Consider the following 24513-nt stretch of genomic DNA (forward strand, 5'->3'; position numbering starts at 1 on the left):
ACCCTACCCTTGGCCCCCTACACCCCTTTGGGAGGCTTAACCCCCCTTGCTTTCCCTTTACTTACTTTATATAGCCTTTCTCCATCCTACCCCTGCTCTCAACCCCTCTCCCCAAATCAAATGCCAGCCCTTCTTTCCTCCCAGGTTAGTAACTCGTACTTCCTGACACTGTTTCATAACTGTTTCCTTGTCCAGCTCCCTCATCAGACTACAACCTCCTGGAGGGTGAGAAATGTATTTTCTTTATTTTACATCCTTCGTGCCAACAGCAGTGTCTGGAATATAGTAATGGGGGCTCCATAAATGTTTGTTGAATTAAGTAATATACTTAATTCAGTTCCAATGAGGAAATGACCAAGCTGGTGTCATTTCCAAAGAAATCCAAAAAGGAACAAGGTGGGACACTGTGGTGGCCAGAGAGGTGTACCGTTCAGATCCTTCAGGAGAAACTGCTGCAGGACCAGACATGCCTGGCAGCCCAACTGCCACCCCTTGGGTCCGCGGGGACTCACACAGAGGCCACGCTTCTGTTGGCTGCCTCAACCCATGACTGAGCACGGCACGGGTACGAGAGCCCATCTACTCCTGCCTGAAGTAGGATTCCTGCCAAGGGTCACCTTCACTTGGGGACTCCCCATCGACCTGGCCAAGACTTTCTCAGACATTTTCTGAGGGCTGGGGCTCTTCCCACCTAGTCTTTCCTTCCTTTCCCCTCTCATGGGTGTTAGACCTGCATTGAGGTCTGAAGTTTCTCCTGCCTACTCCTGCTATCTCCTCTTTCATCCGTCACAGACATTTCCCTAGCATCTGCTTCTCAGAGGACCCAACTGACACAGACACAGAAATAGACATGGCCAAGGATTTGAAAGAGAAAAGTTCCGATTAGAACTGGAGACTCCCTATGTGTCATCCCTCCTGAGATGTCTGATTAAAGACGATGGAAAAAGTGGCAAAGGTGGGTACTTATCATGTGTGCCCACCACCACCAGGAGGGTCACTTTGGACCTGGAAGTCTGCCTTAAGTGATCAGAATGACATCAGTAATAGTAATGGCCATGATGTCAGTATCAAGTAAACAATATTCCCAAGTTCAAATGCCAAGTAACATGTAGCAAAATTCAACAGTCATTTGTGGTTTTTCAGACCAGTTCCAAATATTGGAACTTAATCACATTATCCAAAAATTTCATTGGAAATAATGGACATGATGGCAAAGAAAGGAATGTAGTGCTTCACCACTAGATTTTATTAGCAGTAAGATTCAGTGTTCACATGTCAGCAGCTCCTAACATGGGGTGAGGGTAAGCAGAACATCTTCCCTCACAGTTTCTTCGCTACAGAAGTTGAACCTGGGGAGAGAAAACAAAAAGTCAGCTCTTCCTGACACACAGTTGGTGTGTTGAGTTTGATGACAGCCACTTCCTTCCCCTCAGTCTGAGTGAGTGGCACACCCTGTGCCCAAAACTAGACACTGGCCGAATGAATACCTCTTGGGTATAAAGAACTGCATTTTCCTTTCTAATTTTATCCCATGGCTATGCAATAGCAGAAAGAAGAGGTATCACTGGACACTCCAAAGGACACAGAGGGTCCATTTGTCACATCCCCAAAGCACCTACTATACATGGCACACTGTCAGTGAATGCAACTGAAGAAGAGTAGGGTCAGCAGCATGACAAGAAATCAGCCAGAGTAAAAATCCTGAGGTCCTGGTGTTACATTGGCTCGGCATTCTTATTTTAATTCAGCATTGAATTGAAATAACTAATTTACTCATTAAGACTGAGCAATACTTAGGAGGTTTGGAGCTCAATTTCTTTAACAAAATACAGAAGCATATATAAAGTGTCTGGCACATAAAAAATGTTCAGAAAATGCTCTTTTCTCTTCATCTTCATTTTCTTCTCTGTAATCTAATGGCTAGCCGATGTGCAAATAGCAAATTAAAGGTTAGGGGCAGGACAGGAACAAAGATTCAGACGTAGAGAACGGACTTGAGGACGTGGGGAGGGGGAAGGGTAAGCTGGGACGAAGTGAGAGAGTGGCATGGACATATATACACTACCAAATGTGAAATAGGTAGCTAGTGGGAAGCAGCTGCATGGCACAGGGAGATCAGCTCAGTGCTTTGTGACCATCTAGAGGGGTGGGATAGGGAGGGTGGGAGGGAGATGCAAGAGGGAGAGGATATGAGGATATATGTATACGTATAGCTGATTCACTTTGTTATGCAGCAGAAACTAAAACAACAGTGTAAAGCAATTATACTCCAATAAAGATGTTAAAATAAATAAATAAATAAATATTTTTAAAAAGAAAAAAAAAAGAAAAATATTGGACAAGATGAAACTCAGTGCAAATTGGTGAAGGACTTGACTAAAAGCTCCCTCTCATTTGATGGCAATTCATAAGTTCATGTTATTCTTCATTTTTCCCATTAGAATATAATAAATTAAGATATACCATCAAAAAAAAACTAATATTGAAAAGGGTCACAAGAAATGAAGGGCACACAATATATATAAATAAAGGTGATCTGAATTTCTATTGTGGTAGTTAAGGATTTGCTGAAGTCAGATTTCCTGCACATGAATTCTGGCATTGAGCTTTCATTGAATTATCTGTAAAATGGGGATAATAACAGTACTTATTTCCCATCACCACAATCAAGAGAGTAAACATATCCATTATTCCAAAATTTTCCTCCTATTCTTTGTACTCTCTCCTTCCCATCCCTTTCCATCTTCCCTTCCCCTAGGCAACCACTGGTCTACTGTCGTTATAGACTACTTTGAATTGCGTAAAATTTTATATGCAAAGGTGTATGCACTCTTGTTTAGCTTCTTTCATTCAGTATAATTTTGTTCAGTATAATTATTTTGAGATTCATCTGTGTTGCTGCATGTATCACTAGTTCGTTCCTTTTCACTGATGAGTGGTATTCCATTGTACAAAAGACCACAATTTGTTTATCCATTCCCTTGTTGGTGGACTTTGGGTTATTTCCAGATTTTGACTATTGCAATAAAAGGTACTATGAATATTTATGTACAAATCTTTGTATAAATATACGTTTTCTTTTCTCTTGGGTAAATACATAAAAGAGAAACGGCTGAATTGTAGGTAGGTGTATGTTTGGCCTTTTAGGAAACTAGCAAAGAGTTTTCCAAAGTGGTTGCATCATTTTACATTCCCATCAACAGAATATGAGAATTCAAGATTCTTCACATCCTCACCAGTGCTTGATATTGTCAATCTTTTAAATTTTAGCCATTTAAATAAGTTTATGTTGGTACCTCATTGTGGTTTTAATTTGCATTTCCCTAATAATTAATAGAATATCCTTTTCTGTTCTTTCACTTTTAATCTATTTGTGTCTTTATATTTAAAGTACATTTCATGTAGGTAGCATACAGTTGTGCATTGAGTTTTTAAAATCCAGTTAAACAATCTCTGCCTTCTAATTGTTGTATTTTAATTTAATACATTTATTGATATGGTTATTATCTTGCAATTTGTTCCCTATGCTGTTTTTCCCACCTTTTTATGCCTTAAAAAATTCCATTTCATCTCCTTTTTTTGGCTTATTAGCTATAGTTCTTTGTTTTACTATTTTAGTGGTTGCTTTAGAATTTATACCATATATTTTTAACATCACATTTTACCTTCAAGTGATAATATTTTAATTTACATATGGTATAAGAACATTATAAGAGTATGTTTCCATTTCTCCCCTCCTACCTAATGCCTAATGGCATTGTTGTCATATATTTTACTTATACACGTTATAACAGCCCCTCCCCAAAATACCGCCATTACTTTTTAAATTGTCAATTATTTTTAAAGACTTAAATAACCATATTTAAAAATCTCATATGTTTCCCAATGTAGTTACTATCTCCTATGCTCTTAATTCCTTTCTGTAGATTCTTTTACAACCGGCATAACTTTCCTTTCTCTGAAGACTTTGCTTTAACATTTCTCATGGTGTTGGCCGGTTGGTGATGAATTCTTTCAGCTTTGATATGTCTGAAAAGTCTTTATTTCATCTTTTTCTTTGAAAGATACTTTTGTGGATATAGAATTCTAGGTTAACGTTTTTTTCCTTTCAGTCCTTTAAAGATGTTGTTCCACTATTTTCTCACTTGCATTGTTTTTGATATGAGATCTACCTGTGATTGTTATCTTTATTCCTCTGTAGGTAATGTGTGTTTTTTCTCTGGCTGCTTTTAAGTTTTCCTCTTTATAACTGGTTTTGAGCAGTTTGATCTTCATGTGTGTTGGCATAGTTTTCTTCATGTTTTTTGTGGTATCACTTGGATCTATATGTTTACAGTTTTCATTCACTATGTTTGAAATTTTTGAAGCCATTATTTCTTCAAATATATATTTCTCTCCTTCCTCTTTTGGAGTCTTCAATGAGAACTATATTAGACTTCTTGAAATTATTTCACAGATCACTGATATTCTCTTCATCGAAAATTTTTTTTCTCTCTGTGTTTCATTTTGGATACTTTCTATTACCTCTTCAACTCCACTAATCTTTTCTCTCACAATGTCTAATCTGCTCTTTCATTTCAGATATTGTAGTTCTCATCTCTAGAAATTCAACGTGGGCCTTTTCTCTATATATGCCATTCCTCTACTGACCTTTTTAAACCAATGGAATACAGGTTTAATAACTGTTTTAGTGTCTATGTCTGCTATTCTAACAGTTGTGTCGGTTCTGGTTTGGTTTCAATTGATTGATTATTCTCATTATAGGTTGTGTTTTCCTGCTTCTTTATATACATGGAAAACTTTCGTTTAATGTCATATATTGTGGATTTTAGCCTGTTAACTGCTGGATAATTTTGTATTCCTATACATTTTCTTGAGCTCTGTTCTGGGGTGCAGTTATTTGGAAACAGTTTGATCCTTTCAGGTCTTGCTCATTCTAGGCTAACTTTTTTCCCACTACTGAGGGATGACCTTCTTAAATACTCTACCTAACATTTCCTGAATTATGAGCTTTTCTGGTCTGGTTAGCAGAAACAAGTACTGTTCCCAACCCTGCAAGAGTACTGGGTACTATTCTCTATAATCCTTTCAGATGGATATTTCACAGACCTTGACTAGTTTCCTCATATATATGTGCTGATCAGTACTCTGCTGAATGTTTAAGGAAATTTTCCAGCTCTCTGAGCTTTCCTCTCTGTAGCTCTCTCCTCTCTGGTCCTCTGTCCTGTGAAATACAGTTGCCTTGGATTTTCTGGATTCTTAGCTCTGTTTCTTTAACTCAGGTAGTCTACTGGGTTCTGCCTGAATTTTTCCTCTTTGTGTGACATCCTGGAGACTCTTTAAAGGCAGTAAGCCGGGACAATTTTAGGACTCTACCTTATTTGTTTCTTATAGCTCAGAGATCACTTTCCTTTGTTGCCTAATGTTCAGCATCTTGAAAACTGTGGTTTGATATATATATTTTTTTAAATTAATTAATTTATTTATTTTTGGCTGTGTTGGGTCTTCGTTTCTGTGCGAGGGCTTTCTCTAGTTGCGGCGAGCGGGGGCCACTCTTCATCGCGGTGCGCGGGCCTCTCACTATCGCGGCCTCTCTTGTTGCGGAGCACAGGCTCCAGACGCGCAGGCTCAGTAGTTGTGGCTCACGGGCCGCGTTGCTCCGCGGCATGTGGGATCTTCCCGGACCGGGGCACGAAACCGTGTCCCCTGCATTCGCAGGCGGATTCTTAACCACTGCGCCCCCAGGGAAGCCCATGGTTTGATATATTTTGTCTGAATTTTTGTTTGTTTCAGTTGGGAAGGTAAATCTGGGCTCTTGTTACTCCATCTTTGCCAGAAGCAAAAGTCTCCACACTGGACTTATATGAGGACTGAATGATATGATGGCAGAAGCAGCATAGCACTGTGCCTCAGAATTTAGTTTTATACTCAAAACACTTGGGCTGATATTGGCATTGTTATGATTACCATCATCACCATCACCTCACTGTTTCCGGTAGTTCACTATGGTAAATATCCGTTGGTTCACACACACTTTAGTTTTGATTAGAACCAAGGGTTGACCTTTGTCGTCACTAAAAAGACTAATGGCACAGGACAATCTATTTGTATTCCTTGATAAGTGTTTTCTCGGTAATTTAAGTGGCAATTTGGTGAACCCAGGAAGCTTGGGGAAGATACACATATTAAGCACACACATAGCACAAGGCACAGCTGCTAAATGACATCTTTCTTTTCACCTTAGGATTGTGAAGCCAGATTCTCATTCTAACACTTGTGTCCGATCATACAACAGTCATCTACAAATCTATCAAAGTTGTTTTCCTAAAGATGTACGCTTTCTTCTAAAGAAACAAAAGGTATTAGGAAGCAGCGGTGACTGAGATATAGGAGAACCACTGTAGGTGATTTAACTTAAAGTTGTCTTTCAGTGGGAGTAGAATTATAAACGTGACTCAATGCTTCAAATCTCTTTGAATTTTTATTACTTACACTTTTCCATCGTTGCGTTCCACACTGATCTTGGATGCTCCCACTCTGGGTAGAGTTGGGTTGATCACGTTATTGTACCAAATAAATTTAACCTTCTGCATATCTCCAACATCCACATCTGAGTCAAATTCATTGGAATGAGTATTGGCTGGTTCGAGACTGCCCCTTGGGAATGGAGAAGTTAATAAAAACATACATGAATATACATAAACATACATATAAATATACACATATATGTTTCTAAAACCAGTTAACAATGTATCTCTAGTAAGATGATTGATAGTACATTTGTGAATCTAATGGTTAAATAAATGTAGACATGTATGCCAACTCAGTGGTAGTTCATTTGCCATCAATAACTCACATTACTTTGAAGTCATCCTTATTTTAATAAAACTTCAAACATGTTATAGTCACAATCCTCCCACAATTTAATAAATGATGACATCATTATATCATCCTTTTCCAGTTGTTTTGTGGGTAGAATAATTATTTAGTGATTATAAATCAGATGCCATGCATCAAAATAAACATCTGTGGTTTTCTCAGGAAATAGCAGAGAAAAAATTTAGAAACAGAGTTCTAAAATGTATTAAGGTACAAGGGTGAAATAGTCTCTTCCTTTTAATGACACATGGAAGTACTGTGCTTCTGAAGGGGTTCAGAACAAGTCTCCCCAGAATGTGCCACTTTGGCAGGTGGACTATTTTGAGCTGAAGGAAATCAAGACCCAGCAGCTTCAAGGATAACTTTTACCTCTCCCTTAACTGCCTAAAAGGATTTAGATAGAAGGCCTGGTTCAGGAAGGGAACTATCACCTGAGATAACTACAAGGAATATGGGCTAGATGTGATAGGCTGGCGGGGAGCTCAGCTGGGCCTGGAGATCAAATTCCTCTCCGTGTCCTGTTGTCTCTGCCTGCCATGGCAAACCTTTGTGCACCAAATATTTGTTCTTCCCATCTTACTGTGGATTGTCTTTCTCCCCTTTGAAGTCCCAGACCCCTGCTCCCTTCTCCTTAGCTCAGAATGGCATATAAGCCTCAATTGTCTCACTGCCTGTGGGCCTCATGTTCTTCTGGGACCCCCATATGTACATAATTAAATTAGTTTTTTCCCCTGTTAATCTGTCCTATGTTAATTTGATTACCAGACCAGCCGAAGAGCTAAGAAAGATAAAGGAAAAAAACTTTCCTTCCCTATATTCCCATATAGTAATGAATAAACTCTTATGTCCACGACATACATTGTATGTGTGAAGTATTCCAACACTGAAGGAGCTTAGAATAGTAGTTTACTCACTTGAAAATTTCGTACTGCTTAGAGTTTCCTCTATCTCCAAACAAAGAAACGAGTATGTGTCCTCTAACCTTCTTTCCAGAGAGTGTGACAGCCACCTTATACCGCCAACCTGCAAGGGGGAAATATTTGCAAAATATCAGCTTTTAGAAAAATTATTCTGGAAACAGGCTAACTTGGATTCCACTACTGCTGAATTTTGAATAATTTTTGTATGGTTTTGGTAGTTCTTCTAATCAAATAGTGATGGATATTCCTTTAACTTAATGTTCAGAGGGCAGACATTGGGGGAGGGGAGGAACACAGACTCTTTCCCAAGTCAAAAGATTTCAAGCCAAGGGACTAAGTTATATATTTTGTTTTCAATTTTTTTAACCTAACAATTTATTCTTGAACATTATAAGAACTTTATGTTAAAAGATAATGGAAAAATAATAGTGTGGTATTTTCATCAGTTTATTTCATTTTTATAGATCACAAAATTTTAGAGTACTGTCATCTTTTTGTCTAAATAATCTATATTTATCTTTAACATTCTATAATTCAACTTTTCAACACCATTGGATTGTATTAATTTATGGTAACCATTTTATGGTACTAGTCAATAGTGAACTACAATTTTTTGCCATTTAGAGCTAGCCTGGGCCAAATTGGGAAGGGAATAAAATTTAGCTTTAGTTTTTACAATGCAGCTAACCCTATTGACTCCCATCCAAATAGTTTTCTTCCTCTATTACCCAGAAAAGAAACCCAGGGTCTGTCCCCAAGTCTCACCATTCCTGCATTCTCTGATTCCCATCACACATGGAGTCTGCAATCCTAATACCTCTAGAATCTGTCACCTCCTTTCCATTCCCACAACCTCTGCCATCTCTCTCCTGGGTTACTTTTCTGCTTGTAAAAGAACCTCAGAATTTTGCGCAGTGAAACTTTTAACAGAGTATGAAGAGGCTGGAGCAGAAGAAGCCTCCTGAATTCGGTACCAGAATCAACTGTGAAGAAATTTATTTTTGTATCATTGATAATTCAGGCCCTAAACTCTGTTCTGCCACCCAGATTAGCATGTTCACATTGAGCATGGTATGGATGTGTTTTTCCATTTTGGGGAGGAGTGTTTAAAACTTTTGTACAGAAAAGCAATTTCACACATTTCCACGGGACGTGATAAGATACATAGTATTGAGAATTTAAGACAAATAAAATAGGGACTTACGGGCAAAATTGCTGGCATCACCGGTGTTTAGATAAAATACCTGGCCCTCTGCTTGGGTTTTCCCAGGAAATCTATCAGCATAATGACCCATCTGCGGGCAGCCTTCACTTGGACAGGGGAAGCACTTGTTCTAGGGAAAATAAACAAATGATGAATGAGGATGCTCTTTTTTTAATAGTGTACCATCTTATTCCACGTGTTGTTGAATTTTCAAATATTCTAAAGCCAATCCTCTTCTGATAGTAAAAGAAGACTTTAACAGTGTCTCAACAAACGTTAAAAATTAGTCTCATTATTTACAATGATAAATCAGCAATTTCACTATTAAATAACATGATACTAACATAAATATTATAAAAATTAATTAAGAGAATTTATTTATTTATTTATATTTTAATCCTCTCTCTTTTGCCTCTCTAAGTTGTTCCAGTGGCCCCAAGACACCCATCTGCTTTTAGGTGGTTAGAATTTATTTTAGAAAAATTGCAAAAGAAAGAGCAGGAGGTGATCATCAGCTTCTGATACACAAAATGGGACTCACTGGGAGGACAATAGGCTTAAAAGTCAAGTTTTTCTCAATTTTCTCTAGCTCCCACTTAGCATATCAAGTCTGGAAGATTCAGATCTCAGAATTCTCCCAATGTGAAGGGAAAATGCTCTAGTTGGTCAGTCAGGCTTAGCCATGACGTCTGAAGAAGATGGATATCATATAGGAAAATGTCCTTCTTTTGTGGGCCAAGAAACTGTGAGGAGAAGAGAGGGAGGGGCGTGAACAGAGCGGGAGGCAGATAGACATAAAAATTCCTGCTATGAAAGGGCAAGGCTGCCCCACAGTAGAGGCAAGGGGTGAACTCCTGAATCAGTGGACCAGATGGCGACTGGGCTGAATCTGAGGATCTGCATTCAGCAAAAGCTCAGGGAAACTGGGCCAGCCGGGAAGAAATGGCCCAAGCTCTCTGAGAGCATTGCCCAAGCCAGTAGCTTGGACACGCCCCGACATCACCTGCAGATGGCAGCTATGAGCCCTTCAAGAAGGTGGACCCCCAAGCCTCCTCTCTGCCCTCCACACACACACTGACCACCACCACCATGATCACCTTGCCCAATACCAGCTTGGAGAGAGGTGGTCCAAAGGCTGAGAAATCTGCAAAACTGAGAATTTTTTCCTATAAAAGTGTCTGAGCATCACTTAAAAGGACAGTTTATATTATTGAATCAGATTAAATTTTAACTGGATGAAACCTAAAGCTTCTGTGTTTGTTTGTTTTCCCCATTACCTAGAAAATGGGGATTTGGGAAGAAAATAAAAATAAAGTTAGACCAAAGAAGGGGGAGGCGTTCTCATTGCATATGCAAGCTACATTGTGAATAAAATATACACCCATCCCCTCTCCCCTACACATAATAGCTAACATTTGTTGAATGCTAATTATTATACTTTAGGTTCTGGGCTAAGTAATTAAAACATGTTATCTTATTAAATCCTCCCACCAAATCTATGGAATCTACCATTTTATTTACATTTTGAAATGAAGAAAGTGCCTTAGAGAAGTTAAGTATTTTGCCCAGAATCATTCAACTATTTAATGGTAGAACCAGGAATCAGATCCTCTCTCTTCATTGCTAAAGTATATCTACTTGATAATTATAATTTCACCTAGCACGTTACTTGAAAATTTATATATTAAATAACATAGGGCATACATTTTTATTTGAAAAAAAATTATTGTGAAAGGAAAAGCAATAGTAAAAAAAAAACTGGGCAATTGATATGTCATATTCAAGATCAGATTTAAGGATCCCAACTTAGATAATTAGAGAATACCAAAAAAAAGATGAACACTCAAAAAAAAATCTTGGCAATTATGAGACTGCACAGAAATGTCCACATGCCCATAATCATATACCTTTATAAGGTTAACATTTAAAACAAGTTTTTCATGTTCATCAGCATCCTGCAACCATAGATCAGATTTCCATAGACAATTTTTGCACTTAGAATTATTTCCAAACCAAGTGTGAACATTTAGCTGACACATACAGAAGTGATAGAGAACAAGGTAGATTTGGGATATTTCAGTTTACAAGCGCATTTCTCTAAAGGTCTCCAATGCTTTATCACTATTAAAATAAACATGTATTATTGAAAGTATAAATCATGTGGCAGTCATATAGTAACATTCACTGAATGCATGTCATGTATAGTGAACCACACTGGTCATGAGAAGTGATGGTCACAAAATTCTTTAGGTGCAAGAAAGAATCTACTTACTGCACTGAAAACCTTGTAAGAGGCACAAGGAAATCCAGCAAAGCCATCAGGGTTGAGGATGCTATCAGCATAATACTTGTAGCTTCTTAAGTGATTACAGGCCACAAAGTCGCGAGTTCCTTTAAAATCAGACATGATTACACATCAGTGACAGATTTCATTTTTCCAAGTTAATGTCATGGTCAGCACACAGTTGTTGAATAGATTTTTCTAATTAGTGTGAACTCATGGCAGTCACAGAACAAAATCATTTATGAAGGGTAGTCATGATTTGAGACACAATCAGAATTTAATATAATCTGTTTAACATTATAATAATTATGCCATAGCTAAATGAAATGGAAAAATAACTCTAGGAGGAAAAGATTGGTCTGTAAGGGATAGGTATGACTGAGTAATGTATTCCCTGAATTAGATCCTTGAAAAGTTGACTACAAATACACTTTCTTTCCTATAGTCTTCTCATGTCCACTTCCCCCAGTGAAAACCTGTATCTTGGGGATACAACTAAAAGTTCTTTGTTATAGAAAATGTGAGACCTGTACAATACCAAAATATTTAGCAAGTTTATCAAAAGGAAACACAGATTCCCGCCCCCCCCCCCAAGAAAATCTCTTCATATACATAATAGTTGTACCTTCCCAGAGCCCATCTATGTCAACGATGTGAGAGAGAGCATTCTTCTTACATCCGGGCATTTCCTTTCCTCCATTTGGAAAGAAATCTAGGTGGCCCACAATTTGGCTCATTCCAAGACCTGAGGAATTTTAAAATATGGGAAAGTTGATGTTAATGTAAAGACTCAAAACACTCTAAAACACTCTTATGTATAGACTCAAAAAATACTCCAGGGGGACAAATTGAAGAACTCACCCAGGTTGGGGATTATGGGGGCAGCGTCTGTGTGAATTACATCCACAAATTGGGCATCGCTGGGGTCCAATCGGACTAATTCAGGTGTGCCCTGAAAGCACGGTTCTGCTGGATCCAACCCTAAAATAGATAGGATGCGTCATGTCAGTGTCTATCAGTGGACATGCATGTTCACCTTTCTCTTTACAGACCTAAGTGCAGCATTGGTGGTAATCATGAGTAACGCGTGCAAAGAAATAAGCTGGTTCTTCCCTATCTTACCAATTTCTAAGGGAAATCTGTGTCTAATTTACTATTTGCATTAAAGTGAATTTTCCTCAAACCATGGGATTTGGCCCTACTTATGGATGCTTAGTCATTGGGACAATCCCCATCAATAGCACAGTTACAACAAAAGAGCCAGACTCTGGGAAACACTGTACTCTTAAGAGATTTTCAGGCTAAAAGAGTTCCACCTATACTATAAACTCCTGTGAGGGCAAGGATCTTGGCTTTCACAGTCACTGCGACCACAGCTTGGCAAGTGCCTGACTGAGCAGGCTCTCATAAGCATTTACGGACTATGAGAAAGAATGTCTCTCCAGCAAATTAAAGAGATATTCCAGATACCCCTACCAATGCAAATGTAACGAACTTATCCAAAGTATTAAAAAAGAGAATCGGGGTGTCGGAAACAGGGGATTTGGGAAGAAAATAAAGAAGGGAAGATGCAAGAATAAAGTAATCATTTCCTGAAATAGTCACTTCTCAGATCCAGGATAGCAAAGTCTTTCTTATAAAGTTACAAGGTTGTTGTAGGACCTGGGTACCCAACATATGACTCCACTGGCTAAATGCAACCAGTCTGAGATTTGTAAAATCATATTTTTTATCTAATTAGCAGCATGTAGCCCGGGCAGCCCAGGGCACCCAGACTATCTGTCCCCACCACTCTCGGGTTGTGGTTCATGAGGACTGGACTAATTATCAATTGCTATGAAGCAGAATATAATTAATGATACATTTTTGAGCTCTTTGAGTTTAATTCTATTTCTTCTATTATTTATGCCATTTCTTCTATTCACCAAACTCATCCTTTGTGAATACCTGACAAAGAGAAAATAGATATGAATAAGACTTCCAGATGTTCTTAATTCACATTTTAGTCACATGCAGTATTTATATGTTAAACAGGGCTCTGTAGACTAAAGATTGGTATTAATAACAAATTCATAAGGTCTCAGAACACACCGATTTCTCTGATCATGTGATCTAATTCGGAAAATGTGAAAACTTGTCTCCTCAGGTAAAAGCAGGTCTGTGCCAAATTTCTGTCCTTTTAGACCCCGTATAGGCTTCATTTAGTCCAACTTTGCAGCTTTGACCAACCTGTGATTCGTCCAATGGTCCCATTTGTCCTCCTTCCTGACTCCCCAGCAGCATGGGCACCCAGACTGTGGCCAATGACATGGACCTTGGAAGGTGAGTATCCAAATGACGACTGTTGGAAAGAAAACTTCTTCAGAATGTTTTCAAACTAGCAAAATTCAAGATGGGCAGAAAAGAGAACACTCTGAAAACTCAACTTTTAAGAAGAGAAGCTTCTCCTTTAAAGCAATCAATTTTCAGGGATTTTTTTCTTTTCATTTATCACAAGAAATGGCGATGGTATAATGTTTAAACTGGTGGAAGTAGTGTTCGCTTTTATTGTTCTACATAGAACATTGTTCTACATAGAGGGGACCCTTGATAGATATGAGGACTTGTTACCCAGAGGTGGTGAAGCAAGTATTTGGATTAGAAAGTAATAATGATTCTTCAATAAATGGTGTTGTGAAAACTTGACAGCTACATGCAAAAGAATAAAACTGGACCACTTTCTTAAACCATATACAAAAATAAACTCAAAATGGATTCAAGACTTAAATGTAAGACCAGAAACCATAAAACTCCAGGAAGAAGCATAGGCAGTATATTCTTTGACGTCCATCTTAGCAATATTTTTTGGATCTGTCTCCTCACGCAAAGGAAACAAAAGCAAAAATAAACAAATGGAACTACCTCAAACCAAAAAGCTTTTGCACAGTGAGGGAAACCATCAGCAAAACAAAAAGGCAACCTACTAAACGGAAGAAGATATTTGCAAATTATATATTCGGTAAGAGGTTAATATTCAAAGTAGACAAAGAACTCACGTAAGTCAATATAAAAAAACATAATCTGATTTAAAAAATGAGGAGAGAACCTGAATAGACATTTTTCCAAGTCAGACATACAGATGACCAACAGACATATGAAAAGATGCTCGACATCACTAATCACCAGGGAAGCGCAAATCAAAACCACAATGAGGTACCACTTCCCACTTGTCAGAATGGCTATTATCAAAAAGACAGCAGATAATAAGTGTTGGCGAGAATGTGGAGAAAAGGGAACCCTCATGTACTGTTGGTGGGAATGTAAATTGGTAGAGCTACTATGGAAAACAGTATGGAGGTTCTTCAAAAAATTAGAAATAGAACTTCCATATGGTCCAGCAATTCCATTGCTGGTTATTTTTCTGAAGAAAATGAAAACACGAATTCCAAAAGATATATGCACCCTTATGTTTATTGTTTACAATAGCCAAGCAATGGAAAAAACCTAAGTGTCCATCAATAGATGAGTAGATAAAGAAGATGTGGTACAGACATACCATGTTTTATTATGCTTTGCTTTACTGTGCTTCACAGATATTGTTTTTTTTGCAAACTGAAGGTTTGTGGCAACCCTGCACTGAGTAAGTCTATCGGCACCATTTTTCCAACAGTATTTGTTCACTTTGGGTCTCTGTGTTACATTTTGGTAATTCTCACAATATTTTAAACTTTTTCATTATTATAATATTTCTTATGGTGATCAGTGACCTTTGATATTACTATTGTAATTGTTTTGGGGCATCACAAACTGCACTCATGTAAGATGGTGAACTTAATCAATAAATGATCTGCCAGCTCCACCAACCAGACATTGCAATATCTATTTTGGCACCTGAAACTAATAGAATATTGTGTGTCAACTATACTTCAATTTAAAAAAAAAAAAGAAAAAGAAAAGAAGAAAAGAATAATGAAAGCAATTACTTAAGCACTTTCAAGTTTAACATTTTCTAAGTTTTTAGTTACCAAATCAGGTTAGCTTGTTATCATTGTGCTTCTCTTAAAAAAATAAAAACAAACAAACAAACAACAAAACCCCTACTTTAATCTTCAGGTTGACATTATCATATCAACTTGGCTTAATAACTGGTAAAATTAAAAGAACTAATGATGGAATCCAGTAGAAACAATCTACCTGGTTGCTTGAATAATAGCACTTAAAAATCAGTTTATTCACCTTAATAGGCATATTGATGAAGCCCAAATCTAGATTTTTCTTTTGCATTTTTCTTTTCAATCAAGGAGAATGCCAACTCTAAGTAGAAAAATATTTTACCAATTATCATACATACAGCAATTTTTCTGGAAGAGAATCCAGAGAGCAATGTGCATGGGCTTTTCTATAACCCAGAGGTAGTTACCTCAAGAACGTCAATGAAATACGCCACTTCTGCTCCCACAATCCGGATGTTCTGTGAGGCTTGTGTGTATCCGGTTCGGGAGCCACCTTTCCAGTCCACGCAGATGCAGTTCACGCTTTCCACGTTAAACAGGTTCTGGTGGAAGAGACACAATAAATAAGTAAATAATTCAACATCTTTCCTAATTACTAATTAACAATCTTGAAGACTAGGATAAATTGCCTCCTTGACCTACACAATATCATGCTCGCTTTTTAACCCCAAACCAATAAACAAAACTTTTAATCTGTTATGGTTATGGAATCCTTTTTAAAACTTAACATTGGCTCCAAACTAGAGATTTGGCCATAATGGGAACTGGATTCTTGGGATTTCTACCGCAACAGATGCATAGACATTTGTTGTAGGGAAAAGTGTATAAAATGTGGTACAATGGGTTGTCTCATTAAAGCATCATAAACTTCACAAGACATTGTCCCTTACTAGATTGCACCTCAGGGCATTGCCTGTCTTGTTCACTTCTGTATCCTCAGTGCCTGGAAAAGTTCCTGGCACATACTAGGTACTCAGTAAATATCTACTAAGTAATTGAATAAATGAAAGACTATGTTAGGACCCTTTAAATATAGGCATTGAAGGCAAATGAATAAGCTTTTCCATGATGGAAATACTAATCAAAATTTTTGTATGAACATGTTTTATTGTACATGACTGAAGTTATTTCACATAAAAATATAAACTTTCAGATATCTACTGGAAGTCTTTTTGGATGGGGGTCAATGATAGTTTTGTGAATGCTAGATCTGGCAGGAATTTTATTTATTTGAGTATTTATTTATGCATATCCCCACCTTTTTTCCAAGAAGAATTTGAGAATGCAGCAATCTTAGAAACCATCTCCAATTGTTTCATTTTACAGATAGAAAAATCCAAAGAGGGGAAACGATTTGCTAGTGTCTTGGTTAGCTAAGGATAGAATTGGAACTTGAATCTACGGCATTTAACCTTCTAATTTAAGGTACTCATTCCTCCATTATAATGCCCAAAGACAAATCAAATGCAAGAAAAACACATCTGCTTTTGGGATCTCAGAAATAAATTGTATATGCATATCTGAAAATCTACATACCTTTGAGCTGAGAATCATTTATTTATTTTTTCTTCACTGTAGTATAGAAATCTATTACTACCCTCCCTCCTCACCCAGCCCAATAATCATCAGCTATAAATTATTTTTGAAGACAAGTTGTGGTTTTACTGATTATTTTTAAACTTGTGTAGTTAATTAGCCCCTTCATTTTAACTGTCTTCAAGATCAGTCGAAACTCTCCGGAGTTAACTCAGATCAGCCTTTGGCTTGAGTCACAGGCAGGCCTGAAATAAGACCTCTAAAGAAATGATTGCATCTTTGTGCCACAGCTGGCCACAAAATCTTGATGAAGAAATGAATCAATGATAATGTTCCTTAAGCACTAGCAGTTATTGGAAAATTTATTCTGTTTGATTTTCTGTCTTTTAATTCTTCATTATCACAGGGCACATAGCCAAAGGCAAATTTAAGAAAATAGGATCACTACTGCTGAAACAACAGAAGCCAGAAATGAAAATCTACACAGTCTTCCTAGCTATTGCTACCATAGGAGATAAAAGAGTATCAAGGGAAAATAATTAGTTTGGGCAAAATGAGTTATCTTAGTTCTTCACACAGAAATCAAAGCCTATTGAAGAGACTAAAAGCTATTGAAAATGCAACAAATGTTGCATCAGTATGGCAACACCTGTTGCTAAAATTTAGAAATAGCTCTGTATTAGTTATTAAATAATCGCTACCCTGAGCCACCAAATGCCTGCCAGCCTTGCTGGTCTGACTGTCCCAGGTCCCCTCCACCCCGTGTCACCTCCTGGACCTCCTCTGGGAACCCCAGACCCAGTGAGGTCAGAGGATCCTCCAGCCTTATGGTGGCAGGCATCTGTCCTGCCTGGGTGGGGCCTTGCCTTCTCTGTTGCTAATTATCACTCTGGAAACAAACTTCCCTTAAGAGATTTACAGTCTCACCTTGCAAATGCTGTGCAGCCAGTTTTCTTCTCCCTTGTCTATGAATCCATGAATAATAAAGCGAGTTTTTCTATTTGTTTTGAAATTGGAGTCTGTGATAGTAGATGGATCTGCAACGAGTTCCTGTTTGGGGGAGAAAAATGTTTAATGTCAAGTTTCTGAAAATATCAAATAGAACTGTTACGAGGAGGGAAGTGGCAGATGGGAGAAGACTCCTGGGACTTGGGATCCTTGTGAGTAAGGATTCTTTTATTACAACCAAGCTATTCCCAATCATCACCAAGTCGATACTTTCCAGATGTCATAACATTTTTGCATTTGCTCTACTTGGGGTAATATGTCTGCTATAATATTGGTGGTAGGGTCTTGTCTCCACCCAATGGAAGACTATGTATGTGTGTGTGTGTTTTTTATAGATACAAAATATGTTGGAAGGTTATACATAACACTTAGAGATTATATATATGTAATATCCATATTTAGAATATTGTATTAAATGGTACCATAGAGGTAGAATAAAAATAATATCAAGTTAATGGATACTTTAAACAAATTATCAAACAAACCTTTTATAAACAAGTTATAAAAAATAATACGGTCACTGTGCTAAAAGTCTACAGAGGTGCAAATTCCACTGTCTGATTTGTTCTCTTTAGAAGACAAAATTCAGTATCCTTATTACATAAAACAGATGAAACTTAGTTCTGAAAACCATGAGTGTTCTTACTTGAAAGCTGTCTGGGTTCTCGTTAGTGTATAGGAGGAAACGAGTGTTGACATCTTTTGGAGCCCAGGGCAATATTTTGATGGGTCTTTCTACAATTCCTGCCCAAGGGGAGTCATCACTGAAGCAACCAAGTCTTTGATAGCAGATTTCTTTTCCTGCAATCACCCAGAAGTATTAGTTTCACCAGAATGCTCTTTGTGATGGTCTCTCTGACAATATATGAGTTAAACTACATTTTGTGGCATATTTTCTTCCTCCACATCCTCAAACACCTTCCTATATACACACTCACAAAACAGCTTCAACAGACAACATCCCAGCTAAAGACAGGCTGCTGCTTCTCATTTCCACTATGTAGGACCGCCTCACTCCCCTCCTGTCTCTGTCCAGTCCCATGCTAGGACTCATTTGAGCCTCTCAACTCAGATGTCTCCTCTGGGCCATTGGTGCCCAAGAAGGGAGTGGTCTTGTGTCCCCAGGTCTTGGTAGTAGGGGGTGAGGCGCTTACCTCCTTGTAAACATCTTCTGGCATTGGTCTTTGGGCTTTGGGTTGAGATCTTAAGTTTCGTGCAAATGCCAAAACTTTACGTCTCTACCTGGCTGAATATTTAGGTCTCTGACCTATATTTGAGGGGCATCCTGGATTCTTGTGATGAAGAAGCTGCTCACAAATAATCAAATAGAAAGCCCATGGTTTGACACAACTCTGTGCTTGAATGTTAACCCATAAAAGAACAACACAAAGGAAGGGTTCTCCAGGGGGATAAAGTCTCCATTAATAGTGGGAGCAGGAATAGGAGTAGTAGTTGTTGTAGGCGCTGCATTCTCCATATGTGCCACATGCTGGGCAAGATGATTTACATGACTTATCACACCTAAGTCTCACAATTACCCTACAAAAGGGGTGGCATTATATGCCCAGTTCACAGATGAAGACAGTGAAGCACAGAGAGGTTAAGAATTTTACCCAGGGAAATACAGTTGTGGCTGATGGAACCAGGGTTCAAACCTTACGCTTAACTCCGAGCTAGGGTTGTTAAATTTAGCAAATGAAAATACAAGTTAAGTTTGAGTTTGATAAACAATAAATGTTTTATTATAACAATAGCAATAAATTTAAATTTTCTTAACTTTAAATTTTATTTATTATAATGATCAATTTTACCATTTATATAACTATGCCACATATTCTTTGTTTTACCTGAAATTCAACTTTAACTGGGCATCTTAGCTGTTATCTGGCAGCCCTACTCCCAGTGCTTGAGCTCCTATTCATGGATCTCTCCCCCTTGCTCTACTTCTCATCCTCATAGTAGCTTGAATTCAGGTGTTGTAGCCCTTCTTCCAAGTATTGAGCAGCAAGTCTCTTCCAGCATGACATAAATATTTTTTCTTACCTACTACTGCTCCCAGCAACAGCGAAAGTGTCCAGATGAGCAGCATCTAAATAAAATTTTAAAATATAATTAAGTCTGGCTAAGTAAGTTTTTAAAAGATTGGCGTAATTCAAGTTCAGTTAGACCTCTGAGGGAAAATGAGTAAATTCGACTAAATTAGACTCAGTAAACATGTTCCAGACTCACCATGGCAGTTCTGTCAAGTTCTGCCCACAAAATAGCACCTAGAGGTCCTTTTATAGGCAAACCTTATCTTTTTGAGCAGTTCCATGGAAAAGTGGCATGAAACAAGAGGAGGTTCCAAGGATGTACTTTTAATTTTAATCATAAATAAACCAAGATTGATAGAGTAGGTAAAATTTTCCATAGTACTTTTGGAAAGATGAGAAAAGGGTAGATAAGAACAGTTCTCTTTCAATGTGATTATACAATGCTTAGAATCACCATAATTTCATTGTAGTGAAGGTTCTAGTCTGCCCATTTTTTAGTTTACATTTCTCTGTGCAGGTCTGTGGGTATGGGTGAAACTAAATTGTTTTCATAGATTTGATAACAGCAGTCTTGACCACAAATACTAAAAGCTTACCAGCTCATGCAGTTTTTGTACAACCTTGCCTTACCTTCCAAAACAGTGAAATAGAGGCAATTCTTCAAGAGAGTTCATTTCTTTTAGGAAAGCTGTTGATAGTTTATTTTGATAGTCCATAGGACTAATTTATTTATCAACAATAACATGGAGGAAAGAGTAAATGAACTGATGAAAGGAACTGGGGGTACTTCTAAGAACATAGAGGTGAAATCAGTGACCCCATCACCAAATGAAATTATGCATAAGAGAAAAACAAAATTCAACTTGGAAAAAAATGGTCTGGGAAATATAATATGGAAGAGAAGTATTTGATAGAAAAGAACTGGGATGTTTTCAGTTGGTGATCGATTGCTTAAAATTAATTTTAAAAAGACTGGGATAGGCTACTATAATTTTAAGAGACTGGAGCATTTGGCCTGACAGCATCACAGCTATAGGTCGAATCATATGAAATTGTCACGTTTGTAGGTCAAAAATGGTCAAAGAATTCAGTTCCCTGACAAAGTTTACAGGTACAGAAAAAAAGCAAGAAAATTATTTGTGTATGAAGAAAATTCAGTAATGTTGGGCAAGGGAAATGTTAAAATCAGGACAGAAGTTGCAAGGAAGGAATCCCATGGATGGGAGCAGTGGCAAAGTCCCACTGAATCCTTCATGTCTCAGCATTTAATCCAATCCTTAGGGACTCTTCTCCAGAGCTGATTAGGTTGGTTTCCCTCTCTCCTCTAGAAACACCTCCCTTTAGAACTAGCCTCATTTGACACCCATCACAATCAGGTGTGGATCATAAACTCTGAGAAGGCTGGAATTCTCCAGGCCTTGTCTTACCTCAGCATCTAGCCATGTTGGCATGAAGCAGGCCCTGAACACATCCCCCATGAATGAACAAACAAATGAATGAGGAAATGAATATAAAAAGCAATATAGTTTGAATAATTTCTATAGGAACAACTGCCTACACAATCTCACAGTAAAGAACTGTGATTTTTAACTGAAAACAAGCAAAATAAACAAACCAAAAAAAAGGAGCCAATGTTCACTCTGGAGTTTACTATAAAATAAAATACATTCTGTGTGAATTACCAAATAATTCACACAAAATTTCTAAGTTGGCATTTTAGATAGTACAAAATTTAATCCATAGTTAAGGAGACCTTTGTTCAATATAGGTTGTAGAATTAGGACCAAAAGTCACTAAGTTCTGAAACAGAGACTGGAGTTCATGGGGAATTTTTTTTTTTAGTAAACTAAAGTAAGTTCAAATTTTATAGTGTTTTGGGAAGAGTCAATTTCCCAAACTGTTATAAAAGCTAAGAAAGGAATTGTATGTAATCAGCAGTCTATCATGTCAATTCTGGATGAATGACTTCCCCTAAATTCAATCTCTCTGAACCCTTTAGTTGGGTTGTAAAGTTTTATGAACTATATTGTTTCATTCAGATCACTAACATGCTATGTCTGTTTATAGTGTGTATAGGAGAGATTGCTGACCTCTTCCTACAGGGAATAGAACTAAACTCTATTACCCGATCTGTCTTGCAGGATGATGTGCCACATGATCAACTGGCCAATGACATGTGAGCGCACACATGCACATCAGTTCTAGTCCTGTTCATAAAAAACCCGCACATGATCTGCCGTGTGCCTTCCTTTCTGTGGCTTGATGCAGACAAGAACAGTGACTTTGAAGGCCATGTGTTGAAGCTGGAAGGAGCCTGGGTTCCCTGCTTAGATGAAAGCCACCCATCAATCACAAACACCCATTTTGAACTTTACATAAGCAAGAAATAAATTCCTATTATGTAAAGCCACTGATATTTCAGGGTTACATCAACTAGCATTACCTTAACCAATAAAGATTATTTTATTGTACAATGACTTCTCCTACTTCCAAGAACAGTTCAGGTACCAAACATTGAATCCTGGGTTGCAAATTTTACCATGAGATTTGGATGCAAACATTATGCAAAACATTAATACTTTGCCAGGTTATTTTCCAATTTTTGGCTTAGAAAATCCCCTTTCCTGCCACTTCCCAAATTATAAAAAGTAATTGCCCAATCCTTCACTCTATTTTTGTAGAATTTTAATTTTACTGGGTATTTTTCAGTTCAGACCCTGATAGTGACCATTGTTTCACAAGCAACCTGAGGCCATATGATACTTCAAGGTTTAGTGAGAATTCACCCAGTGTTGCCTGGGCCCCCAGATGCAACTTACTTGTAGTTAGAGCAGTTCAGTGTGCTGGGTACCTAGGAAACTCTCAAGCACCACAGGCAGGTGGATTGGAGCTACCACCAAAACTCTGCTCTCCACTAGCTTTTGTTACTCCTCACATCTCAGGATTGCGGGCTAGAGGGTGGGCCCTGTGAAGGCTGACAGAGCCATGGCAGTCCTTCTCCAGCTATTGCATGGCGTTGAAAGTGGGCTTTCATTGAAAAATAATTCTATGTCTCCTGGATTCAGCAGAGCACTACATAACATTGATTCAGTTTTGACTCTGAAACCTTGGACATTTAAAAACAAAAAGATAAACTTAGACATTTCTAATCCAGTAGCCATGTTTGCAGAGGAGTTAAATATTGACATACGTCTAGGCTCTGATTCTGGCAACCTTGTGATACCAAACTCCAGGTGAGAGAAAGAAAGACCCTGGGACACCTGTGTGGCCAGATAACTGGCATGTTAGCCAAACGGGGTCTCATTTACTTAACCTCAGAGAGCCTGTCGTGTCCTCCCTTATCCTGCTCAGCCCACAGCCAGGGCCTTCAATGGGAGGGAGAATATGCCTACCTGAGAACGCCAGACTTCCCTGAGCAGAAGGAGACTGCAAGAATCTGAGGGTTATCGTGGCCTCACACCTTCCAGAGCAACCGTCCTGCCAAATGTGAGGTGTTTCTGGGACTTCCCTGGTGGCGCAGTGGTTAAGAATCCACTTGCCAATGCAGGGGACACGGGTTTGAGCCCTGGTCTGGGAAGATCCCACATGCCGCGGAGCAACTGAGCCCGTGCTCCTCAACTACTGAGCCTGCGAGCCACAACTACTGAGCCCGCGTGCCGCAACTACTGAAGCCCATGCGCCTAGAGCCCATGCTCTGCAACAAGAGAAGCCACTGCAATGAGAAGCCTGCGCACCACAACGAAGAGTAGCCCCCGCTCGCTGCAACTAGAGAAAGCCCGCACGCAGCAGTGAAGACCCAATGCAGCCAAAAATAAATAAATTAATTAATTAAAGAAAAACCACTTTATAGCTAGCTGAGTGTGCTTATTAAAACAAAACAAAACAAACATGAGGGATTTCAGTGCACCCAGACTCAGGGACTGAAATTATAGTCAACCCTCCTCTGTTATGTATGAAGATGGTTTACTTTGTGAAAAAGAAGAACAAGCATACTTAAAATTTTATAGCATTAATTGTTCAGTTTTACATACTTATAAAGTATGCATTTAATGTCCTGCAGAACCTGTGGAAGCTTTAGCTATTTTTCTTATGAGGATAGTGAGACTCAGAGAGTTTAAGCAACATTTCCAGGATCACACTGTTGGTAAGCAGGAGAGCTAAGTCTTGGGGACAAATTCTTTCCTCCAGCTCCAGATGACTTGTGTAAATCCACAAAAGGCCATGTTCTCCAAGGCTGTGTTACAGTTGATCTAAAAATGGTCAAGAATGGGTACCGTAGGAGATGTTAAATGTGTATGTATATATATATGTATAAGACTGGTTATCTGCTTTCCAAAACAAAGCCACACATATTTTTTAGATAACTTGTTTTATTTGTATTTTGTTCCCTTACTACTAATGCAGCAAATGGCAGTTTTTTTTCAAATGGAAATACAACTTTTGTGATATTAAATATGATAATCATTTCTTTCCTGGGCCATCACAGTAGACTTCTAATTGCTTTTCTTGCCCTCAGGACAGTGTCTATCCTCTACACACTGCCTGACAGTCAGGTTTAAAATGCAGACTGGCCACTATTGTTTTTAAAACCCCAGCCCTGTGCTTTCTAGATCAGCACAGCCTAATAGGAATATACTGTAAGTCACATTTTAAAAAG

The 24513-nt window shown here is 38.2% G+C and overlaps 1 protein-coding gene across 1 annotated transcript in view; it reads right to left on the reverse strand.

Annotated features, from left to right (window-relative positions):
- Positions 1-1223: 1223 nt before the first annotated feature.
- Positions 1224-24513, reverse strand: part of LOC118882701 (pancreatic triacylglycerol lipase) — a 63051-nt gene continuing 39761 nt past the window's right edge. The window contains exons 3-14 of the mRNA XM_036828875.1: positions 19867-19912; positions 18470-18624; positions 17743-17865; positions 15687-15821; positions 13517-13628; positions 12149-12268; positions 11913-12032; positions 11276-11394; positions 9004-9133; positions 7794-7902; positions 6493-6657; positions 1224-1349 (exon numbers count right to left, since the gene is read on the reverse strand). Of these exons, the coding sequence (XP_036684770.1) occupies positions 1286-1349; positions 6493-6657; positions 7794-7902; positions 9004-9133; positions 11276-11394; positions 11913-12032; positions 12149-12268; positions 13517-13628; positions 15687-15821; positions 17743-17865; positions 18470-18624; positions 19867-19912 (1398 nt within the window). The 3' untranslated portion in view covers positions 1224-1285. The remainder of the gene's footprint in view (positions 1350-6492; positions 6658-7793; positions 7903-9003; positions 9134-11275; positions 11395-11912; positions 12033-12148; positions 12269-13516; positions 13629-15686; positions 15822-17742; positions 17866-18469; positions 18625-19866; positions 19913-24513) is intronic.

This window comes from Balaenoptera musculus, chromosome 16, assembly GCF_009873245.2.
Source record: "Balaenoptera musculus isolate JJ_BM4_2016_0621 chromosome 16, mBalMus1.pri.v3, whole genome shotgun sequence".
Lineage (NCBI taxonomy): Eukaryota > Metazoa > Chordata > Mammalia > Artiodactyla > Balaenopteridae > Balaenoptera > Balaenoptera musculus.